The sequence below is a fragment of the Lathyrus oleraceus genome, chromosome 4 (genome assembly GCF_024323335.1).
Source record: "Lathyrus oleraceus cultivar Zhongwan6 chromosome 4, CAAS_Psat_ZW6_1.0, whole genome shotgun sequence".
Classification (NCBI taxonomy): Eukaryota; Viridiplantae; Streptophyta; class Magnoliopsida; order Fabales; family Fabaceae; genus Lathyrus; species Lathyrus oleraceus.
This window is the reverse complement of record NC_066582.1, coordinates 425,639,797-425,663,780: the sequence shown is the minus strand read 5'-3', so window position 1 is coordinate 425,663,780 and position 23,984 is coordinate 425,639,797. Positions and strand designations below refer to the sequence as shown.

At 31.2% G+C, this 23,984-nt stretch overlaps 1 protein-coding gene across 4 annotated transcripts; it reads right to left on the bottom strand.

Moving 5' to 3' along the window:
* Positions 1-17,033: 17,033 nt before the first annotated feature.
* LOC127075839 (MADS-box protein SOC1) lies at positions 17,034-23,311 on the bottom strand. Of its 4 annotated transcripts, none has more exons than XM_051017327.1 (8): positions 23,192-23,311; positions 22,460-22,653; positions 18,085-18,169; positions 17,918-17,979; positions 17,738-17,837; positions 17,617-17,658; positions 17,431-17,472; positions 17,034-17,336 (listed from the first exon to the last, which is right to left on the bottom strand). In XM_051017327.1, exons 2-8 carry the CDS (start codon positions 22,639-22,641, stop codon positions 17,163-17,165), a joined length of 687 nt encoding a protein of 228 aa, XP_050873284.1. In that variant the 5' UTR covers positions 22,642-22,653; positions 23,192-23,311; the 3' UTR covers positions 17,034-17,162. The 4 variants fall into 4 exon arrangements, with proteins under 4 accessions (XP_050873284.1, XP_050873285.1, XP_050873287.1 ...); XM_051017328.1 differs by having other exon boundaries at positions 22,972-23,199; XM_051017330.1 differs by lacking the exon at positions 23,192-23,311 and adding an exon at positions 22,972-23,169 and having other exon boundaries at positions 17,034-17,327.
* Positions 23,312-23,984: the final 673 nt, after the last annotated feature.

The following is a 23,984-nucleotide window of genomic DNA, read 5'->3' as shown; positions in this document are numbered from 1 at the left end:
TACCATTTTATGAATAAGTATGATTTGAATAGTTATGTTTTACAAAAAGAAAAAGAAAGTGGTACAGTATTAATATTTTATTTTATGAATGCGCTTATATTATATTAAATATTATTATATTAATTTACTTTTTTTAACTAATTTTTAATTACTAATTTTCAATATTTAATTATGATTAATGTATAATTTCATTTATTTAAATGTAATTGATTTTCTAATTTTTGTTGTTACTAATGTAATAATTTAATGTAGGGACACAATTTCACAACAGGACTATTAGTAGATCATTAACAGACATAAAAGAAATAGTGAGATATTCCAGGTTTTTTTACTATACCTCATAAGAATAGGAAATATGAATGTAGAAATGATAAGCGTAAGAAAAAGAAAATAATTGAAGAGTTAATTCAATCTCAAGTAGGAGCTTTTGATAAATTTTTAATCAAAGAACCACAAGTTTCAAATGAAAGTCATTATGTTGATCATATTGATGTTGAATTTCTTGATAATGTGCCCATTAAAAATGATAATCTTGGTAGTGTGACTTTTGAAAATGATAATCTTGATAGTGTGTCCATTGAAAATGATAATCTTGATAGTGTGCCCATTGTTGATTAAGTTAATAATGATGATGTTGATAATCTTGAAGAAATTAATAATGATGATGATAATGTTGATTATGATATATTTGATCCAAGAAATTGGGATCGTCTTCAACCTAAAATGGTCGATTTATTAGTTGCGAAAGGTCCTAAAAGAGATAATTCTATTGTGAAGGATCCTAGAGGTAGTTTGAATAGACGCTTTATGACTAATTTGTGATAGAGATTGGCTTATTTATTCGAAAGAACTTGATATATTATTTTGTTTTTATCGTAAAGTTTTTAAAAATGGGATTTGCAGGGGACAATTAGCAAATGAGGGTTATAGTGATTGGGTACATGTTGGTGCAAGAATTAAAGAGCACAAATTAGGTATGGAACATATTAAAAATATGACTATTTGGTATGAGTATCGTCAAAGGCTGCAAAAGTTTCAAACTATTGATAAACCGACTCAAAGATTAATTGAGAAAGAAAAGGATCACTGGAAAAATATTTTAAAAAGAGGTATTTCAATAGTGAAGTTTCATGCTAAACATAATTTGGCCTTTCTTGGTTCTAAGGAGAAATTGTACGAAGATAGCAATGGCAATTTTTTGGGTTTGATTGAAATGTTAGCTGAATTTGACCCAATCATCCAAGAACATGTTAGACGTGTTACAACTCAAAAAGTTCACATTCATTATCTTGGGCATAAAATACAAAATGAGCTGATTTCATTGCTTGGTTCTGCGATTAAAATTGAAATCATTAGAAAAATCAAACAAGCAAAGTATTTCTCAGTGATACTTGATTGTACTCCTGATGTTAGTCACCAAGATCAGATGTCTTTGATAATAAGATATGTGGATATTTCTTCAGCTTCTGGTAGTATTGAGAAATCATTTTTAGGATTTTTGAATGTGAATGATACAACTGGTCAAGGGTTTTTTGATGTTTTACAAAATGAATTAAAAGAACTTGGTCTCGACCTATTTGATGTGAGAGGGCAAGGTTATGATAATGGGTCAAATATGAAAGAAAAACATCAAGGTGTACAAAAGAGATTTTTAGACATGAATCCGAGAGCCTTTTATACTCCTTGTGGTTGTCATAGTCTTAATTTTACATTGTGTGATATGGATAACTCTTGTAATAAAGCTATGAATTTTTTTGGAGTTATTCAACGCATTATTATAATTTTTGCCAATTCTACTAAGAGATGGAAAATTTTGAAATATAATGTAAATGGGTTGACTCCAAAATCATTGTCAACCACTCGTTGGAAGAGTCGTGTAGGAAGTGTCAAAGCTATAAGAACTCAAATGTTACATTTTACATAAGCTTTACTTGAAGTCTTAGAAAATGATCTTGATCCTAAAATACAAAATGAAGCTAAATCTTTAGCAACAAATGAGCTTGGTGATTTTGAGTTTTTTATGGTCATAATTATTTGGTTTGAAATGTTATTTGCAATTAATTATGTTAGCAAGCTTTTACAGAAAAAAGATATGCTTATTGATGTTGCTATGAAAAACATAAAGGGGTTGATTTCATATTTTGAGGAATATAGAGAAACATGTTTTTATAAGGCATTGGTTAACGCTAAGGAAATTGCGGTGGAATTGAATATTGCCCCAACATTTCCTCAAAGGCGTATAATTAAAAGAAAAAGATAATTTGATGAGAATTTGAATATTCCAGAAGTCGAGCTATCAGAAGAAGAATCTTTCAGAGTTAATTATTTTCTTTACCTTGTTGATCAAGTTGTTGTTTCTCTTAATAAGAGATTTGAGCAATACCAAGAGTATGAAAGTATTTTTGGTTTTTTGTTTACAATCATTGGATGATGCAACTTTGAAGTCTTGTTGTAGTAACTTTGAACAGGTATTGAAACATAATGAGCAATCTAATATTGATGGGAATGAATTTTTTGTAGAGTTGAAGTTACTAAGAGAAATGTTGTCTGAAGAAACCGTAAGACCTACTGATATATTATTATTTTTGAAAGGCTTGGACTGTTTTCCTAATACAGTTATTACATATAGAATTTTATTGACTATTCTTGTAACAGTTGCTTCTGCAGAAAGAAGTTTTTCAAAGTTGAAGTTGTTAAAGACTTACTTGCGGTTTACCATGTCACATGAAAGGCTTAATGGATTGACATTAATAGCAGTGGAAAATGATATTTTGGAGACAATAAAATATGAAGACTTAGTTAACGAATTTGCTTCAAAAAGTGTTCGTAGGAAGGCTTTTTGTAAGTAGTTAGTTACTTTAAGTTGTATGAAATGATGTTTGTAGTTTAAACAATACTTTGAGTTTTTGATACTTCATTTCTTTAATATATAATTTTATATTTTGCTTGTCATTTTAATTATTAAAGTTATATATTTTTTAAATTTAGGCCTATTTTTAAAATTAAAACAGGGCCTCGGAATTGATTGGGCCGACCCTGACAATGATATTATGATAAAAAAAGTTATTTTTAATGAGTCGGTAAGATTGATTCTGATAATTTATTTTTTAATCAATAATTTTTTTAATTAATTCTATTATTTTATAAATATATTTTGAATTTTTAATACAAAATTTAAAAGAGTTTTTTTGGCTTAAGGCCCCAATTTTTGTAAATTCTATCAAGTGTATAATTTAAATGTTATATAAACACTTAAGGTAAGTGTTTGAAAAATGATGTGAGACTTGTAACTTTAATCTTGAAGCTTACATCATCATCTTCCTTAATCTTTTTCCCTTTTTTTTAAAATCATTTTATTCACTCTTTCTATTGTGATACAAATGTGGAAAAGAATGAAGCTTCTACTTAATGATAGAGAAATGAGGTAGAAATCATCACTCTAATCAATTAGCAAAAAAAAAATTAGTTCTTTTTGACACATCTGCATGTTTGCATGTCTGTGTTTCTTTTGAGATTCAAATCTCTTAATTGACACTGCAATCTTTAAAGTTTATTTCTCACTTTAATATGATTATATATTGTTTGTTTTGAATTGAATTCGAAGAGCAAAGAAGACTTGTTCGACTTGTAAAATATTAAGAATGATCGTAACGATCAAATATAGCAGCAGAGTATATAAAAAACTAGTGATCTCTACACCTAAAACATACACAAAGGTCATTTTGATTCCAACAAGATTGAGTATAAACATAGTCTCTAATATTTTTTTATGTTCGTGATATTAACCAAAATATGCTTAGTGTTGGTCAATTGATAAAAAAGGACTTAAAGTATCTTTTAAATATCAACTTTGTTGTTCCTTTTTTAGGCGGCTATATTATACAAAACAACATGGTATGTTTAAGCTTTTTTTTCTAAAGAAGTGACACATGTGAGAACAGATGTCCCAACATGTGTGCAACATCTGACCCATGTCGGCAGGCTAATGTTGTAGTTGTTATGCACATTATTTTCTAGTTGTCTCAATCATATTTGTTACATATTTGTTGCTATATTTTAGGTTGAATTAAATTGGACGTGATCAAATCAAATTTAAATCAAGATTTATATTTGAATTAAAAACAAATCATATCTTTTGTTGGAGGCTTTTGTGGAATAAATAAAAAACAAAATCCAACAAAATCTTCTACAATCCTGGACATGATTTAATGCCCATTGGAAAAGCCCAGAATCCACATTTTTATTTAAAGAGACTTAATTCAATCTTAGAAGGGACGAGCAAGTGTTGAAGATTTTGTGTGTTAGGGTTTATCCTTTAAGTCCTTTGTTTATGTTGCTTGTACACCACGATGGTGCCCTTGTTCATATCATAAGACATAATGTTGGTTTGCTTAGTTGAGTTGTAATTCAACATTCTATAAGTTGCTTATTGAAGGTACAATCACTTGGGATTAGTTTATTGAAATAAAGTAAGAGGGTTGTCAAATTTAAGGGGGGACCTAAATAGAAAGTCACTAGGATTAGGAAGAGAAATTCTGCAATATGGGATTGTTGTTCTTATAAAACTAATTGTACTAATTCAAGATAGTGAACTTACTTTCTTGGGTAGAGTTCCCCCAAACATAAGTGTGGTATCACCAAACTGGGTTAACAATTCTTTGGGTCATTTTATTGCTTTTTGCGTTGATCATCTTATTTATCAATTATTTATTAATTATGGTATACAATTTTGGACATATTGGCTTAGACAACTGGTCCAACATATGTCCCCTAGGAACAAAATTTCAATTGGCATCAAAGCTGACACCCTGTTATGTTTGGGTAAGCTCTAAGGAAGATAAATTTTATTCAGATTGACAACACTAAGGATAGAATGTCAGTCAATAGACCACCTACTTTGGATGACATCATTTATGATTATTGGAAAGTCAAGATGGATGCTTTTCGCAAATCCATGGACAACAAAAAATGAAAGGTTGTGATAAAAGGTTGGAAACATCATGTGAATATTTCTCAATATGGTATATTAAACTTAAAGCCATACATGTCTCTCATATGAAAACCCCAAACTTATCCAGCGAACTAATCTTCTTCGAAGGGTTACCTTTGTTGCATCGAATCTTAGAAAATGACTACCTTACAGGTTCGTCTTCACAATAGTTTATGTATCAAAATCTGTTTTATTATTGTTTATGTTTCAATAGCTTGTTTATGTTTGTTCTTGTTTTTACTTGTAGGTAGGGATGCTTGTTTTAATAACGAGGGTGACGCTCTAGTGAGTGATGCAAACTTTTGTGAAAGATCGAGAATGACATGCATTCAAAATTAACACAAGTTTCCAGCTCTCACTTCAGCTTCATCCTTCTTTAATTGTGGATTCCATTATGGGGGATATGTATGTTTCTGAAACATTCTATAAGTTGATATGTTGTTGTTGTTATTAATAAGAGTTTTATGTTGTATGTAGTTTATCCTATGTATTGATAATTTTATTATTTTTAATAACAGTTGTTTTTTGTATCTTGTATGTTGTTTAAGGTTTGTTGTTGATGAATGTTGTTGTTAATGTTTGTTTAAAGTATGAGTTTATTATATCTTATGTGGTTTTAGTGTTTTTTCCAATCTCTTACTGAATATATAACTTTTCATATTGCATTAGAAAATTATAATATGATAGATAAAATTATAATAGAAAACAAGTATACGTTCAATTCTAGACAAGAATTCTTCAACCCATTATATGCATTTCGTTCTTTAACAGTTAGAACTTTATTTAATGCTTGTAGTTATTAAACCGCCCATTTCTCCACCTATAACTTTGTTTGAAAAATAAATAATATTTTGCAAAATGAACTAGCAGTGAAGGAATGAGAGGTTGAAGAACTAGGAGCATTAAATAAAGTTCCTACCGTTAAAAATCAAAATGCAGATAAGGAGTTGAAGAACTCTTGTCTAGAATTGAATGTGAACATGTTCTTCTAATATAACTTAACTTGTCATATTATAATGTTCTAGATCATATTGAAAGTCTATATGTTTAGTGAGCATTGGTGAAATAAGTATTTCACATAATTTATATTAAATTTGTGTACATATCACAATGGATGTTTATACCAACCGTTGTTAAATGTTATGTATTAATAATATCACAGCGGTTGTTTAAAGCAACTGTTGTAGTAGGTAGTGAGCTACATAGCTTATAACCACAGTCGCACGACCGTGGTGGAAAATATCATACATACAACCACCAGTTACTTCACAACGGTTGGTCAGGCGTGGTGGTATCTCTTTACCACCATTGTGATAGGGGTTTTCCGTAGTAGTGGCTGATCCTCACTACAAAGTTTGAGAATCTAATAATGAATGAAGATGAATCTATCTCTGACTTCAACATCAATCTATGTGGCATTGCCAATTCTTCCTCTGCATTAGGAGAGAAGTTATCTAAAGAAAATCTGACAAGAAAAATCCTAATATCTCTTCTCAAGAAGTTTGTTATGAAGGTCACAACTATTGAAGAAGTCTGAGACCTTGGAAACATCAAAGTTGATGAACTGATTGGTTCTTTACAAACATTTGAGATGGCTTTGAATGACATATTTGAAAAGAAGAACAAAAGCATAGCTTTTTGTGTCCAACATTAAACAGGATGAAGATCAATGTGTATAAAGCTTCTCAAAGGCTACAACCCTTGTTGGGAGAAAGTTTAATAACTTCTTAAAGAAACTGGATAGAAATAGGAGGACAAATGTTCCAGACAAGGTGTCAGGTGTCAGTACCCTGAACAAGAGCAAATGTGATAACAAACCTAATAAAGGAAAAGAAGCATAATGTTATGAATAGGAATGGATTAGTATCATTAAAATTGAATGTCATACTTTTCTAAAGAAGAATAAAAACAATATGATTTTGATGATGAAAGTGAAGAATCAATAGCTAATGAGGGGATGGCTTTCACTAGAAAATATGACGCTTATAGTGAGTCTGGTGATGAAGATATCTCAGCAGAAGAGCTAGCTGAAACTTATAGTTATTTTCTCATTGAGTGGAAGGAATCTTGCATGAGAGAAGAGAAATGCAAGAAGATTATAAGTGCTCTACTTAAGGAAAAGGAGAAGCCTGGCTCAACCATTGCAGGTTTGAAATAGGAAGTCACATTGTTAAACTATTATAATAGGAAGAAATGACTGTTAGTTTGAAATAGGAAGTCACATTGAAACATGAACCAGTCGAAATGGCCGCTGGTGGATTAGACTATTATGTCATGAAGAAACTAGTTACAAAATATCTAAGAGATATGGCTCAGCTACCAGACGGAGTTCGACATGTCGAATGCTTGAAGGCTGAGAAAGCCAAAGTGAACAAATGTAAGAAGGATAGAGTGGCATATGTCGATATGGAAGATAGTGACTTAATGTCAGATGTCAAATATGACCATATCAAAGAATGTGAGGTCGATGTGGCCAAGTTAAAACCAAGCCCCTCATATGTGTGTAAAATGCTTACACCTGCAAATGGAAAAAACCCTTCTGAACTTGAGAAAAATCCTAAGTTTTCTAAGAAAACTTATACTTTCAGCGTGACCAAATGTGTTGAAATTTTTGACTTATTAGTTTTAGATGGCGAATTACTAGTTCCACCTGGCGCAAAAGTGTCGCCATTGTAACAAAGAAAGAAGCGAGGACTTTGTAAATATCATGATTTTCTAGGACATAAAACCTCACAATGTTTACTTTTCAGGGATCTTGGTCAGAACGCTTTGGACAATAGAAGGCTCAAGTTCGCTAAAGGAAAAGCTCCAATAAAGATTGACTCTGACCCACTACAAGTCGGGGAAGGCAATGTTGCTAAGCCTGTAGGAATCAACATGGTCGAGATCATTGATTTCAACATGGAGGCAAAGGATGGAGATTTTGAGAGTAATGAGATTGAAGATATTTATCCTAAGGCTGGTGAAGGATTCCTTGAACTCCTGAACTGATGTAAAGTTGAGGATTCTGAATAAATGTTGTGCCCTATGTGCAATGTTGTTTTCGTTAAGAGGGCTGCAAAGAAAGTGGAAAGTTCCTAACATGCGAAGTAGAAGGAAAACTAGAGGAGGAAGAAGCCCGAGTTCTATTTCGACAAGAATGGGAGTCCCTCAGAAAAAGGGCCAGTTTCCTAACTACCAAAGAGGCAAGCCTCGCACTTACGTGCCAACATTAAATTCTCCCAAAGGAAGGTGGTCGAGGCTTGTCAGAAAGGAGCAGTCTGAAAATCAGAGGTGAGGAATGTCGAAACAGGTTGAAACTCTTCAATGACCTATCGAGAAAATTTTCAAGTGTCAGAGAGGTGCTCATATGGTCCTAGTAACTATAAGGGGAAGAACCCAATGTCAAGGACTCAATTTCAAAGAAATAAGATGGCGAATAAGGAAGTTGTTGAATCAAGTAACAACAAACCATACCAGATTCGAGTAAGTGCTCATGCTAAATAGCCAGTCGGAAGAAGGTTGTTTTCACCTAAATAAGTTAAGTCGAAGGGAAAAGAGAAGGAGGAAGTACCATATATGGAGGATGAATTAGTTACTGATAATTTTGAGTCAGGGTCAGAAGGCAATTTCGACGTGCTATGTAATGTCGTATCGGTACTCCCAAGGGAGTATGATTGTGCCACAAACATTTCTAAGCCAATGGACTATGAAGAGGAGGAAATGATGAAACACAAGCCTGTGTGATATTTTTTCATGAATAACGGTTGCATTTAGGAAAAAACACGTTTTTTGAGAGACCTTAAGAAGAAATGAAAAGTCATTTGAAGCCTTATAAGGGCAAAAGTTGAAGATACAACGATGAATAAAATTCTTATGAATGGATGAGTTGTAGTGAATATGATGCCCCACTTTTTGCTGAAAACAATTGGAAAATATGATATGGATTTGAGACCATATAACATGGTGCTCTCAAATTACGAAGGAAAAACAAGTCAACCAATATGCGCTATTCAACTTGATGTGATAGTGGGGTCTATAACTCGACCCATTATTTTCATGGTTATTGATTCGAAAGCTAGTTATAATCTGCTCATTGGAAGGGAGTGGATACATCGAATAGGGGTAGTACATTCATCACTACACCAAAGGATAGCGATATGAAGGAACGCCATAATAGTTGAGAATGTAGAGGAAGATCAAGGATATTACATGGAAGAAGTAAACCATGTTGACAAGAGAAACTTCGACAAGAACTTAGCAAATATAACACGTTGCACTACTGTAGGATTTACGTGCATGCCTTTAGAAGAGGAATTTTACTCAAACTCAACCCAACCCATGGATTTCTGTGGTACAGAGAGCTTATGGGTGAGAGGTATTTTGACATCATCAAACTAACTGGCTGGGGGGGGGTGAAGTTGACCAAGATGTATGAGTTCGATGCACTAAAAAGAATTTTTGCTTATGTAGCCGAAAATAGACTAAAATAATCTTTAAAGGCCGAGATACCACACATGGTTATCAAAGCCAACGAATTAGAGGTGTTGTCAAATCCATTCAAAATGCCGCAATAGAAGATTGTGGCTTGAAAAGCCAAGGCTTAATTGCATATATGATGATGAGGATGTGAGCTTCGAAAAGGATCCTATCGCATTAGTAATAAAGTTGCAACCCTAGGATCCGTTAGGGGAGGTCGATTTGTGTGATGGAATCATTAAGAGGCCGACATATATCAGCTCCAACATCAACCCAAGTCCAAGGTTAGAGGCAATTAAATTGCTTCATGAATTTAAAGATTGATTTTCTTGGGATTATAACGAAATACTAGGTTTGAGAATGTATTGGGTGGAGTTAAAGCTACCAATGAAGCCTGGAAAATAAGCTGTCAAATAGATGCCTAGACGGTTTGCACCAGAGGTGATGTGTAAAATAAAAGAGGAGATCGAAAGACTCATGAAAAGCAAGTTCATAAGGACGGCGAGGTACGTCGAATGGCTTGAAAATATTGTTCTTCTGATCAAGAAAAATAGAATATTTAGGGTTTGTATCGACTTCAGATATCTGAATGCCACATATTTAGGGTTTGCATCGACTTCAGGGATCAAGAAAAATGGAACAAAAGAGGAATACCGAATTCCTGTCACCAAAATGTTGGTTGACTCATCAACGAGTTTTTAATATCTCAATATGCTAGATGGTTATTCTGGTCATAACCAAATTTTTATTGCAGTTGAAGATGTGACAAATATGGCATTTCGATGTATAATATGTGATGACTTCAATTTTCCATGATTATAATGAGGTGTTTCAATTTAGCTGCTATAAATTATTTTTTCCTTAGGTACCCACTTTCTGGATCCTCTTTTGTTAGTTTTCCCAAAGTTTCTTACAACTTTGGATCTTTGTGTAAAAGGATAATCACGGGGAATTTATGCATGGTATTTAGGTTTCAGAACTGAGTTCTTACCTTTAGTAGGTTTATGTGTCTGTGCAGAAAAATCAAGCTCAGTGCCAGCAGGCACAAAGTGATCATATAGAGGTTTCAATTTAACTTTCTGACTTTCATCGGGTTTTAAAGTTTTTGTACAACCTAAACCTTTCTTTCTATTTATGCTAAATCCATAGATCAAAGAAGCCATTTTGCTTCTATCTATGCTTTTAGCCAGAAAGTACTAGAATGCTCTGTCATATGTGATGATGCAATCTGTACAGAAACTTATGAGATTATTTCTTTCTCTAGTTTTAAAATTTTACTTTTCAAAACAGAGTTGTTACTTTCTAAAGAAAATACTTTTTCATTTAGGGAAGAAATATATTTCTCAAGCTCATTACAAGTTTCAAAAGCAATTACTTGGACTTGTTTAAGGTCCTTGTACATACTCTGAGACTTTGGTACTTTTCCAGTATTTCAGAGATACATGATTCTAAATCAGAACGTGATAGGTTAGAAAATACCTCTTTAGAATCGGAGTATGATTCTGATTCTGACAACACTTTGTATTCTGGTTCTTCAGAACCTTCTGGATCAGTTGTTGTAGCCATAAATGCAACGTTGTCTTGTTCCTTGTCTAAATCTTCTTCTTCTGATTCTGATTCATCCCATGTAGCCATCAGCCCCTTCTTGCCTTTAGAAAAATTCTTCTTAGGTCTTATGTCTTTTTTCAATTTGGACATTCATTCTTGTAGTGGCCTGGCTCCACACACTAAGAGCAAATAACCTATTTACTAGAACCTTGCTTCTTCTATCCAGACAAAGAATCAGAATGACCAGTAGTCCTTCTAGCTCCTTTGAACTTTCCTTGACCAGTATGCTTGTGCTTCCAGAGTCTGTTGAACCTCTTTGAAATCAGAGATAACTCATCATCATTTTCTGAGTCCTCATCAAAACCTTCTATTCTCCCTCGACTTGATAATCTCTTGTCTTCTCAGGCTTAGACTTTAAAGCAACATATTTACCTTGCTTCTGAAGTTCATCTTCCTCGAGTAAAATCTTGTGGCTTCTTAAAGAACTAACAAGTTCTTCAAGCTAGGGGTTAACCATAAAGGTGTGTCCCAAAAAGGAGGGGTTTAACCATAAAGGTGTGTCCCTGAAAGGAGGGGGTTAAGAGACTATCCTAGAAAGAGAGAAGATTTTAAAAATTGAAGAAAGGGAGGGAAAAAAGAGACTATCCTAGATCATAAATTAAAAGCTAGGGAGGAAAGATCTAACCAAGAAATAGAAATATTTATGACATAATTCAAGCAAGAATTCCCTCCTTTGGATTAAGCCTCAAGCAAGCCAAATAAGAAAATAATAATCCACGCATCAGCTGAAATCAAAGTAACTCAACCCAGTTTCCAAAGAAGTCCAAAGTCAAACGTATTAGATGAATCCCAAGGTCTCAAATCACAAGTCCCAAAGCAAAGGTCAAGATCCTAATTCTAATTCCATAATTCCACAATGATGCCAAGGATAGTAAACACAAGTCCATGAGTCAGGAGAAACAAGTTTCCTTTTTATGTTTTTTTCTTTATTAATGATTTCTTTACAAGGATATGAAAGAAAAGTCCAAATGGATAAAGAACAAGTGATATAATCACAAATAATATGATATGAGATGCAAAACATAAAGTAAAGTAAATGACATAAAATAAAAGAGCATAAAGTAAATGACTTGGAAGTAAAAGTTAATACAAGTAAAATGTTAGTAAATGATGTTAGTAATAAAAAATGAAAGATGGTTTGGTCATTTTTTTGGAGAACACACAACTATTCACCAACAAGCATGAAAACATGAACCTATACATCATTATGAGAAGAGCTCCAACTTGGATAAAATAAAAAAGTATGCCTTTATCTCTCATAAATGAAAAAGGAGCAATATTTTCATACAATATAATGAGGAGTAGGAGATTTAAAATCTCACCTATAAAAATTCCTTTGCTTTCAGGACAAATTTAGCGTTATGTTAAGCAATCGTAATTGGACTTATGTAGAAGTCACAACTATCTGAGGTCGGTCAATAATAATATTTGTGTTAATACATGCTAGAGAAATGATATGTAAAATATTCTTCTAAATCCATGCCACAAAAAAATATAGGAATGATCAAGAACAAAGGCTAAGAGGATGGTCCGTTACTTCAATCCATACTTCATGACACTTGGGACAAACTTATGCATCAATCCAAAGTAACTTAAATGATTCATGATCAATTAGGAGATAGATTTAAAATGATGAAAGTTCATTAAGTACCAATCCACATATCATGAACTACATGGACACAAACCATCCAATTGATCAAAGGAAAAAGAAGGAGATAGAGGTCACACCCAAATTGGATCAAAAGTTTGATCAAGCCATCATCAAAATCAATCATCCATTTTGGTGGATTAGGGTTTTCACCCCATCAACACCCAAGATCCATTAAGTTTGATGAGACTTATGATCCAAACTATCATGATCCAATGCCAACAGAAGTTCACAAAGATCACAATTAAATGACATAAAAATGCACCATAAATATTTTTAAATGAATTTTTAAATAGAAATAAAGTGAAAAATCCATAAAGTCCTCCAGAACACCAAATAAATGACAAGAAAATTACGGGAGGTTGGAAATAAAATAAGAAGCATATAATAATTTTTTCAAAATTTAAAAATGCAGAAAAGTATTTTTAAACCAATTAAAATAAAGGAGAAAATAGAAAATTCATAAAAAATAGAAAACCAGTGAAATAAAATGTGGAAAAATAAAAATCAGATAAAAGAGAAATTTAGAAATTATTTTGAGATTTTTTGGATGAAAAATGAAATTACTATGAATTTTAAAAGAAAAAACAATTAAAAATAATAAAATAAAAAGAATTAAAATGAGAAAAAACACAGAGTGTTGGATCATGCCTCATTAATTGACGTGGCAGATGCAACACTCCTCAAATTAGGATGCACGATGGAACGCGCTACAAACAACACACGTGATCTAATTCAAAATCAGCCAATCAAAATGTTTCATTTGTCCAACGTGTCTGACCAAACTCAGACGACCTGGAACACTTCAGTCATCTTCTCCGGTGAGCTCTCACTGGAGTTTTATTGTTTGGTAAGTTCAGAACACGAGACCATCACCATTGTGATCCTCTTCTCATCCCGAAATCAACATTATGCTCCAAATTTATTTATCTAAATTGAGCAAAGAAAATTTCAGAGAAGTTTCAAAAATAAGCAAGCCATGAAAAATAAAATTAAATGATGAACACGATCAATGAACATCAATTAAGTTAGAGGAAAACATCATAGAGTGAAGAACGACATTGTGGTAACTTGTTTGAGTTGAAATGGTGCTCAAAACTACCTTGTCCAGATGGTAATCAGAAGTTAATGAAGCTCGATCTAGTTAGAGCATTTCAGAAGGTCTCAGATCTTGGGAATTGCTGTAAAATTTTCAGAGGATGTCGAAGATGCTAATGGAATCAAGAAATTGGATTGAAACAAGCTGAAACTCAAAACACGATAGTTGATTTTTTCTGAAAAATTTCAAGTTGCAGCAGGGATTTCTTGGCTCTCAAAAGCTTGGAAATGAATGCAATAACTTCCTATATTTATAGAAAATGTGTTTGAATCCAAATATGTGTGGAATGATGCTGAATTTGTGCAAAACGAATTTGATCTGAATGTCAGAAAAGTGTGACTTGCAACTCATCAAAACTCAACCAAATGATGCGTTTCAAATGTCAATTAACTTCTGGAGACTTGGTTAAACATGTTTAGATCCAAAACACATGCTAATTTGGCTTGGAATTGAGATTAGTGAAGTTTAAATTTCGGGCAATGACAATTTCTTCAGTTCCAATTTACCATGTTCAATCCAATGATGCATCCTACTCAGGAAGCCTTTTGATCCCATTATTTTTGCAATGTGTTGACATCATAACAAAGATTTCAATGTGCCAAGAAAGGTTTCATTTGGATGTTTAAGCACAAAGTTATGTCATGTTGAAGTTGGCATGAAAAAATGACCATATAACTTAGAAAAACTCAAGTGTTCCATGGATGAAAATGATTGGTAATGTCTCAATGAATTTCATGGTCTTTCAAGCATGTTTTGACCTTGATCCTTGAAGCAAACTTGTAGAGGGAATCACAAATGACAATGTGCAAAACAAATCAGTCTTATATATTGAAAATTGAAGAAGTTATGATCCTTGAAAGTGTGTAAGAGAGAAGTATGAGACAAAATAGAGTAGATTTGAGTTAGTGATGGGTAGAGGAGAAAGAGGTGAGAAATAGAAAAAAAGAGATATGTGTTTAATTTGTAAAATAACAAAAATATACTTGAAGTTTTATGTTATTTAAATATTATCTTATAAAAATAAAATAAAATATTTATTTTTATTTAGTTAGTATAATTTCAACTAATTAATAAAACATTGATTTTAATTATTTATCTATATATCAATTTTATATTGTTAAATTATAATTTTAATATTAGTAAATTTTAATTTAGTATGAAAAATCATTATAACTCATTTAATTTAAGTACGATGTTGTTAATGTTATATTAACAAAAAAAGAAAAACATTTTCATCTTTTTACTTAGTCAACATTTATATTTAAAATTTAAAGTTTAAAATACAAAAGTGAAATAATTAAAAAAACTATAGTTATGTTCGCCCTATTTTGTTAGTATTTGAAAGCATGTGCAATGAGAAAAAATATATTTATTGTTATCGGAAGATCCTAAGTTCCACATTAGTTAAAAATAGAACATTTGAATAGTTTTTATAGAGTTGCATCACCACCTTACAAATCGATTTTGTAAGAATGAGTTATGTAAAACTTTAATATAGTATCAGAGCATATCAATATCGACACACCAATCCTAAAATAGTGATGGACGTGAAGGGTGTATTGGGAAGATTCAAAGTCCCACATTTACTGAAGATAGAGTATTGAAATAGTTTATATATAGTTGAACCCCTCACATTACAAGTTGGTATTGTAAGGATGAGTTAAGTCAAACTATAATATCTATAAGGGTACAAATGAAAAGTCCAACTTCTATGATTCTTTCTTCGTAGTCTGGAGGAGATTTGAGAATGAGCAGGGTCAACAATATTTTGGTCTTTCTCTGCACTAATTCTATGTTGTCCTAGAGAGAAGAAATATGGCATCTTTTGTCTATTTCTCTCTCTCGACTATCTCTCTCTATGTTATTTCTCTTACTCCAAACAAACCGAAAGAGAATTATATAAGGAATCATTAAGAAAAATATATATGTAAAATGATTCCACATAGCCAAAATTATCTATAGTATAAATATAATGATAAAAGAAATTCATATCATCTAATTCTAATATCGATAGAATATTTGAAAATCGACCAACGTAGGCATAAGGGCTAAGTAATATGCTGTATCATAAAAAATGACCATTATGTGGTTTGGAAAATTTAGAAAAACCGAAAATTTAGTTTTTTGTGGTAAAAGTTTGACAAAAAATTACTAGATTTTTGTGATTATGGTGCTCTAGGTTTTGTAATTCCTCATGTCGATTGGGAGTGGGATTGACCCACTTGACTAGGTATATTGGGATGTGTTGGTTGGTCAACTGCCATTCTTTTACTTTTGTGTGGGAGTTTGTGTCTACCATCCTTCAGCTTGTCTCTCCAGAAGTCTATTGAGCCCGAGGTTTTGGGATGGATTGGTTGTTAGTGCTGGTTGGCTTGTGTTTCTTTTACTCACTCTTTTGTTGTTTTTGTTTTTCTGGTTTTTTTGACTTGTATATGTATTTGTTTAGATTGATTTTATGAGTTGATAACTAATGTGTTGATTTTTTGCTCTCGTGTATGCCTGTTCTATCAATGAGATAATGTTGTCATTGGTTTTTATTTTCTATTTTGTTTTTGCCTTTTATTTATAGTTAGTTTTGTTTGTTTCCTGAACACATCTTGTACTTCTATTGTAACATATATGTTTATCCTTTTTATTTGTTAATAATATATTATTTTGTGTTGTTATTAAAAAAATTACACTAATAATAATACATCACATCAATAAGGTATAATTATTTTTAAATAGAGAGATATAAGTGATTAAAAAACACCGGATTATCTTTAAATTCTTAATTTTATCAAAATTATTTTAATTTTCTATAAATCCATATTAATGATACTCCTAGTTTAAAATCCTTAGAACAATAAAATTGTCAAGTAAAAATTGAGACAATCTCTATGAATATAAAGTTAGATTTTATCATTTGACAAACAATTTAATGCACTTGTTTAATTATCCATCATTTTTTTTAGTCTAATATAACACACCAATACAATGTAATATTGGACCATAATTTTTAAAATATTATTGTCTCTGTTCTAAATTATTTGTATTCTAACTAAGTATATTTATCTTAAATTCTATATCAGTTTAAAATATAATTTATTTTTTGTTTTTGTTTTTTAATTTGATTTTGCAATTCTTTTAATTTATCATTTTTGAACCACTAATAAAATATATTACTTGTAGAATAATTTATGATTTCCTTTCTGAATACAATATTAACTATATTTTTAATCTAGGCAAAGTTGGCAAAAGAAAATGACATAATTTAAGACACAGGAAGGGGTCCAAAACAAATCACTTCTCTCAAAATTCACCACTATTATCAATCATAATGATAACATAACTAAGAAAACATATCCAGATCAAAGAGATTAATTAGTTGTCAAGTTTGGAGAAATTCTTCTTGTTCTTGTTTCTGGAAGACCAATGAATAACTCAGTCTCCACATCTGAACTTGGACTAGTTTCATCTGCATAAGCTTTACCTATATTTTCTTTTGCATTGTTTTTTTCTGCCTTTGATGAATAGTTACCATACTGCACAAACTTTTGATTTTCACTATTACATAACTGGAAGATTCATAAAACTAAAGGAAAATGATTTCAAAATAACAGAAAGTGAACAAGAAAATGAACACACCTTCTCAGAGAGCATGCCATTTTCAGCAACTAGGGTTTTTTCCTGAATTGTATTCAAAATAATTGTCAGAATCTTTTCGATGTAGGTTTTAGTTTTACAATGTATATAATTTGAAAAATCTACAGAAACATCTTGAATTAAATGTGAGAAACATTAGTACTAGTTAGGGTTTAAGACATTCCTTACCTTTTCTTTTAGCTGGTGAATTTGTTCCCTGAAAACCTGAGTCTGAAAAACCGAAACTTCATATTTTAAAACTAGCTATAAAATTTGAAGTTATTTAGCCTTTTTGATCATGCTAGCTAACCTTTTTTGCTCGAATTTTGGTTATACTCCTCTCCAAATGATGTTCTATCTTTTGTAATTCTTCAATGGAGCAACTCCCTAAACCTTCTCCTAAGAGTTTTCTGCGACATATTTTCATCTTAGACATTGAATATTGTAAAAAAATACTTGTTAACATGAATAGAAATTGAAGATGTTTAACTGTATTGAAGTCTCGAGAAGATCAATCTTTTTCATCATGTTTTCTGCTTCTTCCTTCAAATGCTGTAATGTATAAGGCAACTTCATTCAAACTTGAAGTCTCTTATTAAGTTGAAATTGAGAGTGTAGAAAAATGAATAGGAAGAGAGTATATGTAATTAAATAAACCTGAGTATTTTCAGCAGATTCACATGTTGTTTGAGTATTATGGATCCTTGTATGATTGCGGTATCGCTCAATTGTTTCTTGAATGCTGTAACATCAAAAGCCAATGTTACTGACTAATTCAGGGTCCAAATGAGAGAACACAAGAGAGCATGATTTGTTGATAATTGAAATTATTTTCATTGATTGATCTAGGTAATTATATGCAAGAAAATGTTTGTTGGACAAACTTAAGTAATAAACATAACTTGCATAATATGGTTCCCAAATTCTAACTACCTTAAAGTAACTAACTAGTACAACAACTAGCTTTTTTACAAATAGTTAGTTATAAAATTCGTGAACTAAGTTATAACTTAGAACAAATCTATAAGATTTAAGACTAAAGTGACAATTCAACACATAGTTAGTTACAAATCTTTAGGCTTAAATTATAAGTTATAACTCAACGCGGAAATGATTACAAATTTTCAAACTAAGTTATCACTCAAGCACATAATTAATTATAAACTTTCAAAATAAAATTAAAACACAACACACTACCTAATTCATTTTTGAAAATCTCCATTTCAATAAGTTTTTTCAAGTCATCTAATATCGCATTCTTTGATTTTGTCCATATCAACCAATTGCATCTTAGTTCTACAAAATTTAAGTACCAAAACTATATTGTTTACTTGATCACTAAAGAAGTAGAATCTCCTCTCATTTTGCTTCTTACATGACCGTTTAGATGTTTTGGTATATCAACAATTGATTTCTTGTCAACCAACAACTTCATCTCCTCTCTTGCCAGAATCTTAAATTCTACAAACAACGTCCCAATCCATTGTGCTTGATAAGCTACAAGCCCTACTCAAATAGATATTTCATAACACTATATTATAACAGCATTCCTGTTAATCGTGATAATAACTCTTTTTTAGACGCTTTTATTTTCTGATATTTACTAAAAGACATTTCACTAAAGTCATAGTTAACAATCGTAATGAAATGTACTTGAAGTGAAAGGGTCCGAATCCGAACACCAATAATTTTTTCATTTATCAAGACATATTAGGTCTGACCTTGTATACACCACAGTTCTTCTAATCAATTGTGGTTTAAGGTGCAACCATTTCATCATGGTTCGTATTATCAACCGTGGTGAAAGGTGTTACATATTTATATATAAGCAAAATTATCTCTCGCTTTAGTACATAACATGTGTCTCTCTCAAAACAAAACTCTAACATCTCTTTCACTCGTCTCTCTCAAAACAAAAGCCTAACATCTCTGTCACTCGTCTCTCTCATATGAAAAACCTAAACTTATGCAGCAAACTCGTTTTCTTCGAAGGGTTACGTTTGTTGCATCAAATTTTAGAAAATGACTACCTTACAGGTTCGTCTTTACAATAATTTATGTTTCAAAATTTGTTTATGTATTATTGTTTACGTTTCAATAGCTTATTTCATAATTATTGAACTTTCTGCTTGTTTTGACTTGTAGGAAGAGATAGTGAATGAAAAAAATTATCGAGGATGAAGGTAAAGTGAGCGCTGCAAACTTGTGTGAAAGATCCAGAATGACATTCATTCAAAATTAACACAAGTTTGCATCTTTCACTCCAGTTTCATCCTCCTTTCTTTGTAGATGCCATTGTAGGACATGTTCGTTTCTGAAATATTCTATGAGTTGATATGTTGTTGTTGTTAATAAAAGTTGTATGTTGTATGTAGTTTATGGTATGTATTGATGGTTTTTTTGTTTTTATTAAGAGTTGTTTGTGGTTTGTTGTATGTTGTTTAATATTTGTTGTTGATGAATGTTGTTGTTAACGTTTTTATTAAAAGATGAGTTTATTATATCTTATGTGTTGATAGTTTCTTGAATCATCATTCTTTGCTTTATTCTTTATCTTGGCCTATAATGCTTGATCGATCACTTTTTCTAAATTATTTTACTTCATTCTCGGCTCATGTTTTCTAGAGATGCTTGAAGATCTTAAATCTTCATTGCATCAATATACTTTTCAAACTTATTTCACAATCAGTATAATCTCAGCTTGGAATCAAGGTTCTCAAAACCTTCTCAACCTTCATCAGCTTACTCACAGTTTCACTACATATCATCATTTAATTAGTCATGACCACCAATCTTTGTGAGGATATCAACCATTGATTCTTGTTCATTCATTCTGAGCATTTTATATTGGCCAATTATTGTTTGTAACTTGGCCTTCTTGAGCTTATCGTCTCCACCATGACCTTTCTTAAGTGTGTCCCACATGCTCTTTGTTTTTTCTTTGTTTATTTATCAAAGATATTTGGAACCACACAATGATGTATGACAAACAACATTTTTCCATCTTTCTTTATTTCCTCATAATGATATGCCTTCTACCCCTTAGTTGAATTTTCCTTCAATGTTGTTGGTCCATCACTCACAATTTCAAGAGCATCCTGAAATCTAAATATAACTTTCGTTTGTGCACACTATCGGTCATAGTTTTCATCTTTGAATACACGAAGATTTGCAGAGTATTGACTTGATGTTGTATTCAAATTTTCCATCGATCTTGATCCCAGACTAATGTTTATATCAAACTAGGATTTGTTATACCGATTTGGTATTGATAGCATAAGAAAGAACCAGGAAAATTGGGTTTTTTAGGACTCAAGATATTGCACATCATGAGTTTGCAACTATGCAAAACAAGAGAGCATGATTCGTTGATAAGTGGATTTATTTTCATTGTTTGGTCTAGGTAGTTAGTTATATACAAGAAATGTTTTAACAAACTTAGGCGATACACATAACTTGTATAACAAGTTTCTCAACAAACTCTAACTACCTTAAGTGACTAGCTACTAACGAGCTTTTAATAGACAATTAGTTATAAAGTATCCGACCAAAGTTAGACCTTAGCACCCAGTTAGTCATAATTTTATAGACCAATGTCATAATTCAAGAGTATAGCTAAACACTTAGTTACATAATTTCAAAACAATATTAGAACATAAAAATTTTAGAAGTCTATTTTGTAAGCTTGGATTAAAGCTTAATGTATGAAATCTTATATTATATTAGAGTCTATCAATTTAAGTTATCTACTATTTAAATCCATGCATCATGCCAATAGTGTTGAATGTTTAAGGTGTATTATTAAAAGTGACAAATTTCACCTTACTATATGGTCTTTTAAGGATGAGTTAGGTACGTATTAAAACCTAATCATGGGAGTGATTTTCATTCATGAATATGGAAAAACCTATTAGGGAGTCTAATGGTATGTTGAAAGAAACAATAAGTCAATCATCTTGGACTATTTATATTGATATCTTTACCAGAATCTGGATAGTAAAAAGAAAGCAAAGGCAAGAAGGGTAAGCATAAACAAATGGTCATGATGACGACGATGATGACATCAATTGCATGGTTGTCAAGATCTCGATCTAGATATTAAAAGCTTAACATTTTACGATCTCATTCATCCACATTCAGATCTTAAGTAAAATCTTGTGTTGTAGTCAAAATAGAAAGGTGCAACAGTTTTGGTTCGACAATGAGAAATGCGCGCCTTTTGAAATTTTGAAGTTTTAGATTTAGGGTTTTGAGAATGAACATGTAGAGTTTGTTTTTAACTAATTAACTTATGATAATCCTAGTAATTGATCAAATATGTCTTTAGTGTCTAACAAATTTTCCATGTGGTAGTAATGGAGTATAGAAACTCAACCATACATGTCTAAAGAATATACTTGTCTACTAACATATATACTATTACTTTAAAATATTAGTATATATGTAAAAATATTTTAAATATATTCTCTTATTTTTTCATTTTTGTTGCGATTTTATATTTTCCGATCTTGTTACTCCCTCTCGACCTTACAAAAATAGTTGGATATGATTTTCCGATCTTAACTACGATTTTATATTTTACAATTTTGATATTCTCTCCCGAACTTATGTAAGATCTCGATTTTAACAACCTTGATCGATTGTGTTACTTTTGTTATTGGTGATGATATTGTAATTCTAAATGACCGTGAATCTTGTACGATCTTATGAGGCATTACCGTGCAAAACACAGCACCAGGGTCCAATGACTAAAGGTTCGACGCAAAATATCTTTCTTAATATACCTTCAACGTTCAACTTGTTGGACTACTCTTGCGCATGTTTATACATTTTCATTTTTATTTTGAAACACCATATTATATTATATGTAATGATAAAAGAAAAGTACAAGCGTACGACCCTTAACACAAATCAAGTTGCGATATTTTTACTGTTAATTAAGAGACATTGGAGGAGAGAAATCAAATCATAATTTTTACCACAAAAAGAAAATAATATTAAATCTAAAACAAGTACATGACATAAACAATACCTTGAGCTAGAATATTCATAGAGTCTTCCTCTTGATGAAAAAACAATAAGAGCAACCTCAGCATCACACAAAATTGATAATTCAAAAGCTTTCTTCATCAAACCATTTCTTCTCTTTGAAAATGTTACTTGTCTGCTTGTTGGGTTCTCTATACGCTTCATTTGCGTCTTCCCTCTCACCATCTTCTAAATTTGCTGAGAACACAAAATAAAGGTATGAAAATGATAGAAAATACATATAAAAAGTTTTAAAATAATTTGAAGTCAGATTCAATATAGTATAACTAAGAAAGCCCTCACCAAGAAGGAAAAACACAATATTTTTAAAACTTATTTGCAAGAAAAAGGGGATGAAAATATTAGCTTTTAAGATCTAGAAAAGCTGTTGGAGATTTATCAGAATCACTTACCAACCAATAAAACCAAAGTCTTAGGGTTGAATTGAAATATAAAGGAGGAAAGAAACAAAGAAAAGAGAAGTTAAGGAAACTCTAGTATTATATGTGAACTTACCAGCAAGAAAAGCAACTTCAAAAGGAAACTTATTTGCAGCGAAAATGAACAAGAGAAGAGATAAGAATAAAGGGTTTAGTCTAAAAAAGGAAAAGAAGGTTAAAAATAAAAAAGGGCATAGGAATCAAAAGAAAGAAGAAACTATGCAACCCCAAAAGTAGTAATAGTAATACATATAATTTAGGTAAGAGAGAGAGAGAGAGAAAAAACACAAACCTACCTTTCCTTATTAATCAACCTCATCTCATCTTGATACCCCACTATATTAAGAAACAAATCATTTTTTATATATTAAAAAATGAAACCTCATAGTTTGCTTGTTTTGGTGAAATCAGACTCTACTTGGCCAAAAAATGAAATCTAAAAATGATACTGCCAAATTTTCTATATGAAAGGAAAAGGAAAAATAAAATATATATATATATATATATATATATATATATATATATATATATATATATATATATATATATATATGTGTATGTGTGCGAAAAAAGGACAGATATATTGTTTTTATTTGTTGGTGCAAGGACATATATAGGTAGTCGTGTTATTAATGATATAACTGTAGTAATGTACATTTTTACTTTTATCAAAGACGTATAAGAAATAAGATTCTGAGTGATTATTGGTTGAGTACAATTGAAGTTGAACTATGATTTACAAAGCAAAATATATTTTTTTCAGTTTGGGAGATAAAATTGTAGTTTGGAGTTTGGAAAAGAAATTTATGTGTAGGTAGTCAATTAGTTTTTTTTTATAAAAGTATTATCTATTCATAACTATAATGTTGATTATTAGTGACCACACGGTGAATACGGGTTTATGGGCCTTCTTTTTAATTAAATGATGTTCGTGAAATATTTTATGAATTATGTTGTTGATGCTCAAATATTTGAATTGTTTTTTTTTTAATTTACATGAAACATTTGTCTTTGTCCAACATATGATTTATTGTTTTCCTTGTTGTCGAGACGTGTTTATTGATTTTGTATTGTTGTTTCGTTAAATAT

Bases quoted from the DNA above. Each gene is read 5' to 3' on its own strand.
- LOC127075839 (XM_051017327.1), bottom strand. From the start codon at position 22,641: ATGGTGAGAGGGAAGACGCAAATGAAGCGTATAGAGAACCCAACAAGC. The intron at 18,170-22,459 runs GTATTGTTTATG...TTGATGTTACAG, and splicing joins TATGAATATTCTAGCTCAAG to CATTCAAGAAACAATTGAGC. The intron at 17,659-17,737 runs GTTAGCTAGCAT...TCGGTTTTTCAG, and splicing joins CCAAAATTCGAGCAAAAAAG to ACTCAGGTTTTCAGGGAACA.